At 41.6% G+C, this 12,165-nt stretch overlaps 1 protein-coding gene across 2 annotated transcripts in view; it reads right to left on the bottom strand.

Moving 5' to 3' along the window:
* The window catches only part of KPNA5 (karyopherin subunit alpha 5), a 40,584-nt gene that overhangs the window by 11,290 nt on the left and 17,129 nt on the right, over window positions 1–12,165 (bottom strand). For both annotated transcript variants that reach the window (XM_063310765.1, XM_063310773.1), the window contains exon 10: window positions 10,090–10,168. In XM_063310765.1, coding sequence (XP_063166835.1) covers window positions 10,090–10,168 — 79 coding nt within the window. The remainder of the gene's footprint in view (window positions 1–10,089; window positions 10,169–12,165) is intronic.

Below are 12,165 nucleotides of genomic sequence, written 5' to 3' on the forward strand. Positions count from 1 at the left end.
ACAGCTACCCGGTTTCCTGTCCGAAGGCAACCACATGGCAGATGAGGCTTGCAAAATTATGGCCTCTTCCCCTCTTCCTCCGCAGCTTTTAGCAGGGGACAGCCATGCTTATTTCCACCAAAATAAAAAAGCATTGGTGCGCCAATTTGGCATTACATATCAAGAAGCTACCGCCATTCTTCAACAATGTCCAACCTGCAGTTTGCAGGCAAAGTGCATCCCTGAGGGAGTTAATCCCAGGGGTGTCCAAGCTTGTGACACATGGCAGATGGATGTCACTCATTATCCCTCTTTTGCACCTTGGAAGTATATCCATGTATCTGTGGATACTTATTCGGGATTCATCCTGGCAACTTTGCAAAGAGGAGAAGCCACGAAAAACGTAATCAATCATTGTATTCGCACTTTCGTCACATCGGGATGTCCCAAAACTTTGAAAACTGACAATGGCCCTGCTTACGTCAGCACTCCCTTTGCTGAGTTTTGCCGTAAGTGGTCCATTACCCACAGATTCGGTATACCATTCAACAGCCAAGGTCAGGCTATTGTGGAAAGGGCTAACCAGACCCTAAAGAATGCCCTTGATCGGCAAACGGGGAAAAAGGCCTTAGGCCCCCCAAGCCTCCCGATGTTACAAAATATCCTTAATCTCACCTTGTTTACCTTAAATTTCCTTAATCTTACCGGTACCCCCCCTGCTACGGCTGCATCTCGACACTTTTCTAAGCCAGTAGTTCCCTCTTCCCGTCCCCTTGTTTATTTTAGGCAACTGCCCAGCCCTGAGTGGAAAGGCCCTGCGCAACTCGTCACCTGGGGAAAAGGCTACGCTGCTGTGCAACTTCCTGATCGAGTGCTCTGGGTTCCTGCTCGCTGTATCCGGCCGTATCATGGGCAGCCTCCTGACAAGCACCTCCTTGACCCTCCTTCTCTGTTATCTCTCTTCCATCTTTGCTCCCCTCACAACGAACCCTAAAACAACCTCTCTCATTCGAACCCATCGTTTACGCTACCCTGCCACCATCGGCCGCAGCTCAGCATCCAACGCCATGGAATGTCTTCAACGCTCTCCCATCAAAAGAAAAGGCACCTTCTGGCGCTGGTTTCGCAACAACACTCTTCTCCAAGATGGCGATTCCTACTCCATCACTTATCACTTTCGCCAAACTACCCTTGCTATCACCAACGTACAGTTGACCGATCTAGGACAATATCACTGTGAAATAACAAAATTAATTAAGGGGTTCGCCACCTCATCTCGCCTTACGCTCACCTTGTTTCAACTCTCCCTTCCGGACCCCGCCCGTTGGCAGGGACGACGCCTGCTGGCATCTGACGCCCAGGGATCGCATCGCCCTTACAGTATCACCTGGACAATCTGCGATGCCTTGGGTCAGATCCTGAATACCTCCTTTTGTTATAGCCCAATTGTATCTTGTTTCCCTAACCTGTATTTTGACTTTTCAGAAATGCTTTTAGGAGTGACAGCCTACAGGAGGCTGGACGGCACCCCGCCCAGCCACTCCATCGTTAAAAGGTATCCCCTGTATGTGTGCCCAGGACATGACACCCGCCCTGACCACGTGCACGGCTGCGGAGGCTTAGCAGATTACTTTTGCAAGTCTTGGTCCTGCGTTTCCACCGGCCACATCTACTGGACCCCTCCGTATAAGACTGATTACATCACTCTCACTCGGTTGAGAGAGGACATTGAGTGCACCGCGACCAATCAGGGTTGGAATAAATGTAATCCGGTTATTGTACAATTCACTGCTGCAGGAAAAGCTCAGGGGAATGCCTGGGACTCAGGTGTAAAATGGGGAGGTCGTATATATGCCGGATGGCCCGGGTTTCATTATGGCAACATATTCTACATTCAACGACAGGTCACTCTCCCTCAGTCCCCACCTGTTGGGCCCAATGCCGACGACATTCACTCCACCTTTCTTAAACCCCTCACCAAACAAAAAAACCCCCTTGTCTCTCTTCTTAACTCCTCCTTTTCCCTTGTTCACACCGCTTCTAACACATCTCGATGTTGGCTTTGTTTGTCTTCCTCTCCACCATTCTATGAAGCAGTCGGTTCTCCTGACCCTATCCGAAACTCTACCTCAGCCTCCTCCTGCCGCTGGCAAAACACCACGTTGACTATCACCTCTATAATAGGGCAGGGCTGCTGCCTTGGCCGTGTTCCTGCTAACTATACTCAATATTGCCTTAATTCTTCTCATGATCACTGTGCCCTCTATCTTCCACATAATCGCTTGAACATCAACGGTTACACCGGCCATGGTGGCTACGGTGTACTCTACACTACCTCTGGTAATATCTCTGCCCGCTTGACAGGGCAATACTTTATCCCTGGGAACAACTCTGTTTGGGCATGTTCTTCTGGCCTCACCGCATGTGTATATGGTGATACTTTGTTACGAACTAACGCCTTTTGTATTCAGGTGCTCCTACTCCCCAAAATCTCTATCTATTCCCCTGACGAACTTATCTCCATTTTAGAACCCCCTCATTACCCCCTCAAGGCTAAGCGCGAAGTAGTGACTGCTGTAACTTTATCAGTCCTACTGGGCTTAGGTGCGGCCGGAGCCGCCACCGGTGTGTCAGCCCTTGTTGTCAATGATCAGAACCTGCGTCACCTTAGTGCTATCATTGACACTGACCTTCGCGCCATCGAACAATCTATTGTGGCGCTACAAGATTCCCTTACCTCTCTATCCGAAGTGGTTTTGCAAAATCGTAGGGGTCTCGACCTTCTGTTCCTCAAACAAGGGGGACTGTGTGTTGCTCTAAAGGAAGACTGCTGTTTTTATGCCGACAACTCAGGAGTAGTATTGGACTCTATGAAAGAGCTCAATTCCCGTTTAAAAACAAGGGAATTGGAGCGCCAACAATCCATGTCATGGTATCAAAATATGTTTAGCATTTCTCCATGGCTAACCACACTGTTGTCCACTCTGTTGGGGCCCCTCCTGTTATTGATTCTCGTATGCACCATAGGCCCCTGTGTGCTGGGTCGCGTTCTCCGCTTCTTAAAGCAGAGACTTCATACATTGGACTCAGAGGTATCCGAGACAAAGCTTGCTGTTCAACACCTGGTCACTGCTGTAGGTATGGAGAAAACACCACTCTTGGGATGGTCCTCTGATAGTGAATCGGAAATGGACAAGGACCCCCAGTCACACTACCCCCCGAGAGAGGACGCTGGGATGGGTCTCCTTGGACTGAAGAGTCCCTGGCTCCCCGACTCAGACCCTCTGGGGGGAGGACAAAATTAAATAAAAAAGGTGGAAATGTGACGAACCTGACTCCATTACTGCACAGCTAGATTGCATGTCTCTCACGTAGCCTCAGAATGCTGTATATTCCCTTATAAGGGCATGACTTGTATTTCCCTATTCTCTTTGTACTCACTCCCCCGCCCTGATAGAACTGCTGAATAAAAGGAGGTGGGGGCGTGGCACCAGGAGGCAGTACCAGCAACCTCCTGAGATGTGGCGTCTCTCACCACAAAAGAATCCTGTACCTACCGTTGTTTTTTCGACCTCACCCTCGCAAGGGAATCGTTGGCTCATTCCCCCCCAGGGAATCCCATAGACCGAAGGGCGAAGGACTGGTCGCGCGACGCGACATACAACCACTTTGAGACTGCAATTTCCCCAACTTGGTACAATGCTTATACCTTCCTGTAAAAACGGCATCCAGATACAGATCTATTTTGCATTCTAAAAGATTCTCTTATATCCAGATCTATAATAGTCACAAGAAAGCTTCCTTTGAATGATCACCAGATCACCTTATTAAATATAGTATATAAAACATACACCCTGCTTACGAGATAACACCCTTCTGAAAGTCTACCATAATACTATGCTATTTAACAAGAGAAATCCAACATTAAGAGTGTTGGCAGATTGCTGGGAAAGCCTTTGGCCCAGGAGAGATCAGAAAAGTCACACACCAGGCATTTCTATAAAAATAATTTTATTTACAGAAAGCAAAACATACTTAAAACCTTCTGCATTCTTGCAGGCTCTCAGTGAGAGCAGCTACATGCCTACACAGAAGGGAAACAGAAACTAAAACAAGTCCAGGCAAGTTGTTCCCCCCAGGTGCAAAAATTAACATCCGAAAAGGGGACAGTTGAATTCAACCTCTTCACCTGGCCAAAATGATTAGTTACCATAGTAACTTTAATCTGTAGTAGAAAACATTAACACTCCCTGTTTTATACTACAGAATAAGATGCAAACCAATTTGCTTTGTTAACTCTTTGTGTCTTGGTACAGCAAGAGGTTTGGTTAAAATATCAGCAATCATGTCTTTTAATTCACAATATTTTAACATTATTTCTCCTTTGCTTATCATATCTTTGATATATTGATATCTAATATCGATATGTTTTGTCCTATTTTTGCAGGCTTCAGATTTTGCCATAGCAATGCAAGCTTGATTATCCTCATAAACAGTTATAGGCTGGTTCACTTCCATGCCTATGTCTTTTAACAAACGTTTAAACCATATAACCTCATTACAGGTTTGTGTTAGAGAATAAAACTCTGCTTCTGCAGTGGAAAGAGCAACAAGCGTTTGTTTTCTAGAATGCCAGCCTAAGCTAGATCCAGCAAATTGAATTAAAATCCTGTCAACTGACACCTGCTCCCCAGTCAGAATCGGCAAAAGCCTGCAATTTCTCCGTTCCAGAGGCATTTAGCTTCAGGCAATAATTCTTTGTTCCTTGCAAATGCCTCATCAACCTCTTCAATGCTGCTTTTCCAGTAGATGTAGGCTTCTCTACCTGTCTACTTAAAATGGCCACAGAATTTGAGATATCTGGGCGAGAATGATTTGCAATGTACAGTAAACTTCCAATTGCAGATCTGTATTTCTCTGCCTCAGTTAGTTTCTCCTATATCTTTCTGAAAATCTGTTATCATCGGAGTAGAGACTGGTTTATAGTCTTGCATATTAAAGTCCTCTAGGAGCTTTTGAATTTTACTACGTTGGTTTAACAGAAAGCTACCACCCTTCTCCCTGTGTATTTCCAAACCTAGGTAATTTGTAACAGTTCCAAGGCTTTTTAATGTGAAATGGCTTTTCATGCAGGCTTCAAAATCAAGCCTTTGTTTTTCTGTTGATGTGAACAGCAGCAAATCATCAACATAAATGCACAGACACATACAGCCTTGTTTGTCTTTCTTCATATATACACATGAATCTGCTTTTCCTTTTTCAAAACCAAAATTCTGCAGTTTTTCATCTAATTTTTGGTTCCAGGATCTAGCAGCTTGTTTTAACCCATAGATTGACTTCTGCAGTTCACAGACTAGATTCTCCCCTTTTTCATAGCCAGGGGGTTGCTGCATGTATAATCTGTGGTCTAAATCACCATAGAGAAATGCAGTTTGAATGTCATAGTGGTGAACTGACATTCCTTTGAGTGCAGCAATTTTTAACAGTAATCTAATTGATTCACCTTTAGTAACTGGTGCAAAAGTCTTGTCAAAGTCTAAATCTTTCCTTAGAGTGAACCCTTTTGCAACTAACCTTGCTTTATATTTTTGGATTTTGCCATCAGCATCCCTTTTCAGTTTGAAAACCCACCTGCAACCTAGACAACGTTCATTGGGAGGTAGATTTACCAGTTTCCATATTTTCTTTTCTTTCAAGGATGCTAATTCCTGTTGCATGGCAAAATGCCAATTTTGTGCAATCTCAGGTGGTAAAGCATTCACTTGTTCTAAAGACTCAGGTTCTGTGAATATGTGAAAAGCCTTTACTGTTTCAGCCTGAAAACGTGATGGAGGAATGCCTTTATTACTTCCCTGAGATCTGCAAGGTAATACAGGGCTTAAATTTTGACTCCTATCACTTTCCTGAGAAGCATCTGTCCCATCAGACAGATCTTCAGTTTGCTTTTCTGGTTTAATGTCCTCATCAGGCAAAAGATCACCATCAGCAAGTCCTTGCTGTTCTCTTGTGGTGGTCAGATCAACTGGAGAGCTAGAGTTTAATCTCCCCCAGTTTTGTTCAGCAAAAGAAGCGCTTTTGCTAATTATTAATTTCTCTCCCATTATGAACCTGTAGCTCCTTTGGCTTTGTTCATAGCCAACAAAGATGGCTTTCTTTGTTGTGGGGCCTCCTTTCCTTCTCTGTTGTTTTGGAATATGAACCCAAGCAGTCCAAACACTCTAAGATGGTTTACCTTTGGTTTCACACCATAAAACAAATGGAATGGAGTGTCCTGAATCAGAGTTATACAATCTGTTTTGTACATAACAGGCAGTAGATATTGCCTCTCCCCAATACTTAAAAGATAAATGTGAATCTTTCAGCATGCATTCCATCGCATTTTGCAAGGTTCTGCCCTTTCTTTCAGCAACACCATTTTGCTGAGGGGTGTAAGGGTTAGAAAGAATTTGTTCTATCCCCTTTTCCACTAGGAACCTTCTGAATTTGTGAGAAAGGTACTCTCCTCCTCTATCACATTGGAGTGCAGATACAGGCCTAGGGAATTTTCTATTTGCCCATGTCACAAAACCTTTAAATTTCTCAAATGCCTCATCTTTATGTTTTAAGATGTAGATAAATGTGTATCTTGAGAAATCATCAATGATGGTCATCGCATACCTTGCTTGTCCAAGACTTGGAGCAAAAGCACCAATAATGTCAGAGTGTACAATTTCCAAAGGTCTAGTTGTAACTCTGTCACTGTGCTTACTCACATGAGCTTTTAGTGTTTTGCATTCTTTGCAAACTACACAGTCTAAATATTTGTCACAGGGTTTTATCTTTAGGTCAGCACACAGCTGTGGCATTTGTGCTATATACTTGAAATTAGCATGACCAAATCTCCTGTGCATCAGGTGTACACATTGGTCATGATATGGAGTGTTGCCAACTGCAGCCTTGCAGCTTGGCTTCCTTGCATTTTGCACAATGTACAAGGAGTCTTTTAATATACCAATAGCACACAATTTTCCATGGTTACGTATCTCACAACCATTTTTCTTAAATGTTATGACATACCCTGTTGCAGCCAATTGTGCCACAGATAAAAGGTTTGATTGTAAATTTGGCACATACAACATACCTTTTATAATTTCTCCCAAGCAGGATAAATACAAGTCACCTTGTCCTATAATTTTGGTCACAGACCCATCAGCCAAAGATACACTTTGTCTTTCAGTTTTAGACAGTGACACAAAAGAGCTTTTACAATTACATAAATGACAATTGGTCCCAGAATCCAACACCCATACATCAGAATTACCCTTCTCAGCAACCTGTGCAATTTGGGTTGTCTGAAGAGCCTTCTTCTGTGTTGCCCTTGTGTTCTTCTTCTCTGTCTTTCTACTCTTGGGTCTCAAGGCACAGTCTTTCTGCAAATGTCCAGCTGAACCACAAGTGAAACATCGCTGGCTGGCTAGCACTGTAGCCTCAGGTTCCTTTCCCTTCTTTTCCCTTGTTTTCTGGTATTGCAGCTTTCCAGAAGAGATGGGGGGGATCTTTCCTCTCTCTTCTCCCATTCAGCGAGTAAGTGCTGTGTAACGTATGATGGAGTGAGGTCTGCTTCAGGCATAGCCTCCAGGGTACAAATCAGCGTGTCCACGTTTCATTCAGTGAGGACAGGAGGATATAGGATTTTGTGAGAGGTGTAAATTCCATTCCTCTCTCCTGCAACTCGACAAACAGCTGCTGAATAAAATGCAGGTGCTCAGGAAGGCTATCTCCTTCCACAAGGTAGGCTTTGTACAGCTTTTTTGTCAGGGTAACTTTACTCCCTGCTGTTGCCTTTATATACAAGTCTCTTAAAGCGTCCCAAAGTTGCTTTGCAGACTGCATACCTCGCACGTGGACTAGCTGATTGTCCTCAACTCCCAGGATAATGGTGGCTCTAGCTCGCTCATCCTGTCTCAGCCACTCAGCACTGGGATTTTGGGGGGGTTGCTCACCAATTGGCAGCCAAAGATTCTCTCTGCGAAGATACATCTCCATCTTCAGGGCCCAATTCAAATAGTTGGTCTCTGATAGGCGCTCCAGAGGCATTGCTGAGGGCTGGGAGGTAGCCATGGCTTCTTCCTTCTTTTGCAAGTCACCTCAGCTGGCTTCTTTGTCCTGTAGACCAGCAGTTGCTGGAAAATCTCCAGGTGGCTCCAAAGAAAATCTTCACAGGTCTTTGCTACCTGCCTTTAAATTATGCATGAGGTGTGGAGCTGATCCCTCTATTCTCTCTGGGTTTTACTGGGCTGTTTACTGGGCCCGTAACCTGTTGGCAGATTGCTGGGAAAGCCTTTGACCCAGGAGAGATCAGAAAAGTCACACACCAGGCATTTCTATAAAAATAATTTTATTTACAGAAAGCAAAACATATTTAAAACCTTCTGCATTCTTGCAGGCTCTCAGTGAGAGCAGCTACATGCCTACACAGAAGGGAAAACTGAAACTAAAACAAGTCCAGGCAAGTTGTTCCCCCCAGGTGCAAAAATTAACATTCGAAAAGGGGACAGTTGAATTCAACCTCTTCACCCGGCCAAAATGATTAGTTACCATAGTAACTTTAATCTGTAGTAGAAAACATTAACAAAGAGGACCTAAGTAAGGGTATGTTTTAGTGCTAATATTTAATTATTACACCAATTCCACAGTCTCATTTTTAAAAAAATGCAAATTACTCACTCCCTAAAGCTGACTTCTCTGCAAGCACTTAGTATTACTGTATGCAGACAATGCTGTTACCTTTTCAGAAACTTAAATTCTTGCTCTACCTACTGAAAGGAGCATTTACTGTCACTAGATTACTCTAAAACTAACATACTAGTTTTTGCTAAGAAAGCCACTGCTTTACAGAAATAGTAAAGTGTTGGAAAAAGTTAAATGATTCTAGCATCTTAGTATTATCCTTCCAATCTTCACCATTATGCAATATACATTTGATTTATGCGATGCAAAATGCCCAAAGGCTTCAACTGAGATTCAATCCTTTCTTTCAGCAAAGAGATGCCCAATTTATACCTGTATTAAATATTTAGCCAAATTTTGTGCCTAACTATTATATGGAATACATTGGATCTATACAGAATCCTTCCTCCTCCTATGTGCCCCACATGTCCAAGTCAGTCTGATATATTTAATGTTTTATTTCACCAACACGACCAAATTATCTTGAAAGTTGTCAAGTTTTTAGCTAAATTAAGTTTGCATCAATACAATTTAGCATACCTTTCCATATCTTTCCAACCCTGCAAACCATCCTTGCTTCCAACATGTTCATGCACTGCTTCATACACTGTCTTTTGTTCTTTAAATGACCCGCCTCTCTCTTTCTGAGGATCTCATTAATGCCATCCAGCCATGACATTCTTAGTCTTGTCCTTCATTCCAATCCATTCATTCTTCCTCCATATATTCTATCCTCATCCATTCTCTCTGTTTCACCAAACCATCTCAACAAACTTCTTTCAAATGGTCTTCACTGTATCAGTTCATTGGCTCCCCTTTACTTTCAAAGTCAGCAGAGCAGGAAAGTGTTACTTCACTGTAAACATCTCAGCTATTTGAAAGAAGAGTTCCTTTCGATCATTTCAGAACAGTGCTTTTAGACAGAAAAATATTGTTCTTCCACAACATAGAAGCCTGGATAACACAAATACTGGAGTCAAAATAATCAAAGTAGAAAGTAGCTCAGAGTAGGAGGAGAATGAACTTATCCATATAGTCCTGCTCCTTGCTCCTTCCAACCTCCACATAGTCAGGTATCTGGTATCTGGTATTTGCATTTGCTTGAATCTATGCAGAACTGTTAGAACAATCCAAGGCCCTGTTTGATTGAGGTTCCAGAATAAAACACTGTCAAGGAATAACCTTATATTGGCAGCAGAGTTGAATCTTGTATGTGGATAGACAGAGACTGGAGAGGAGAGGGAGCTAGACTCCTTGCACTCTGAACCTTCTTTGCACTCAGGCAAATGCCTGAGTAAGGCTGTGGTGCCCCCTATATCTGGCAAGCTCAGGTAATAAGATTCTGCTGTGTCTTTCAAAGAACAGAAATATCACTGAAATAAGTTTAAAAAATCAATTTACCTGTGTTTGAATATCATCACCAGTCACAATATTTCCCACTGCTCTTAATGCAGGAGACACAACCTTGTAGTCATTGTGCCTAAAACAATAGAATTGTTAAAGTATGTTAAAGAATTATTAAAATATTTGAAAGATCTGCATTCTTTCTGATGCAATCAGTCTTTTTACCTGTTCATAAGGGTTTGAGAATACTGCTACTAATATATTCATTCATACAACATATCAAAGAACTCCATCACATACTATCTCAGCACAGAACATAAGCCCAGCAACATCATATTGAAGAGGGAGGACTGAGGTGAGTCAACAGACTATCTGAAGTCCTTCTGAACTGGTTGCAAAAGAAGCAAACATATTCCTTTAAAGGGGAATATTTCTCCTCCTCGAATTTCTCTGCAATGACTGAACACATTGTGGAAATTCTAGTTTTGTCAACTAGAAAGGGCATTGCCTGTTGCTTCCAAAATACCTCATTCTAGCTGACAGCTACGAATACAGTTGTTTATACTCACTGCCTGCAAAACGCTATGGCAGTCCTATTGATCAGCACGTATTAATAAATAAAAATCTGAAGCCTGATGTACATTAACCGGTACAGCTGTGCAGTGTTTTCAATGTGAAGGAAAAAGGTGCTTCAGAGCATAAATGAATGCACATGCATCTATCAGCATCTCCTTTTCCCAGGAGTGAGTTGCAGCTGCAAAGAAAAAGACTCAGCTCCCTTAAGAACTGATAGGTGTCATGTGAACCACACTGATTGATTAGGGATATGCACACTTTGAAAATGATTCAGAAGAATTGCTTCATATCTTGCACCAACACAGCATTCCTCTGTCATTCCTTTGAGCAGCACAATTTTTTTCAGGCTTCTGTGTGAGCCAAAGAAAAAGAAGCTATGGCTTTCAGATTAACATTAATTTTAATGTTCATGCTATATATAAAGCACTCCTTCTGAACTGAAACATGTACAGCTAAAAGTTTTTTTTTTAAATTGCTTTTGTGTATTTTTCCTTTCTTTTGTTTTTGCTTTTTTCATTTGCATATTTTACTTAACCAATGAGATAAAAAACCAAAAATTTCAACAGATTTTTAGATTACATCTTTTTCAACAAGAAGTAATATTTTAGAAATAATCTCACTGCATTTATGTTATTGGAGATGCAGTGAAATTAATGATTTAAATATATTGTTTCATTTTGGAAAGCAATTATTATATGCATTAACTCAACCTTTGAGATTTAATATTTTCAGATGTTTATATTCTTTTGAAGTTTATCATATGGGCATGGACATCTGGAAAAAGAAAACGGATTTTCTGTACCTTACTTATAGCAAAAAGACTTACTGTTCAGCATTGAAACGACAAATATACAACTGCAACTATTCAGTGGTCTGCAGAATAGATAGATTAGCTATGGAAGACTATAATGAATTATGGCTTCTATTTATTGAAATATGTATTGTACAACTTTAAATATGTATGCATGTGAATATATGTTTGTTTCTTTTTTTTAGCTTTTTTCTTCTTTTATAATTTTGTGTATTTTTTTCTTTTTCTTTTTTGGTATTTAGTTAATTTTAAAAAAAAGAAAAAATGGAAAAAAACAGAACCTGTAGATTATTTTTTTTAACTAAAGAGGTAACTCCACTCAATGTCTAAGAAAAATTCAGTAAGGAACATGATCAATGCCTTCAGAATGCTACTGAATGCTCCAGTTGCATGGAAAAGGAAAAAAACTGAAATCGAAGGAAATGAAATGGAGTATCTATAAATAATGTCTGCCTGCTTAGAATAATTCAAGTGAGCACCCTGTACGGCATGGTATACTAATAGTGATAGGTTCTTTATCCAATCAAAAGAGTACCATCTGCACACTAGAAAAAGAAATCAACAGTAAAAAGAACTCTATAAAAGAAAACCAAGGGAATCACCCTGATTAGTTCAGTAAGAACTAACCATTTCCATTGGCACAAATTCTAACTATGTTGTGGGGAGAAAATGGAAAAATACTGGTGTGTGTGTGTGTGTGTGTGTGTGTGTGTGAGAGAGAGAGAGAGAGCGAGCGAGCGCATGTG

The sequence above is a fragment of the Candoia aspera genome, chromosome 1 (assembly GCF_035149785.1).
Source record: "Candoia aspera isolate rCanAsp1 chromosome 1, rCanAsp1.hap2, whole genome shotgun sequence".
NCBI classification, from domain to species: Eukaryota; Metazoa; Chordata; class Lepidosauria; order Squamata; family Boidae; genus Candoia; species Candoia aspera.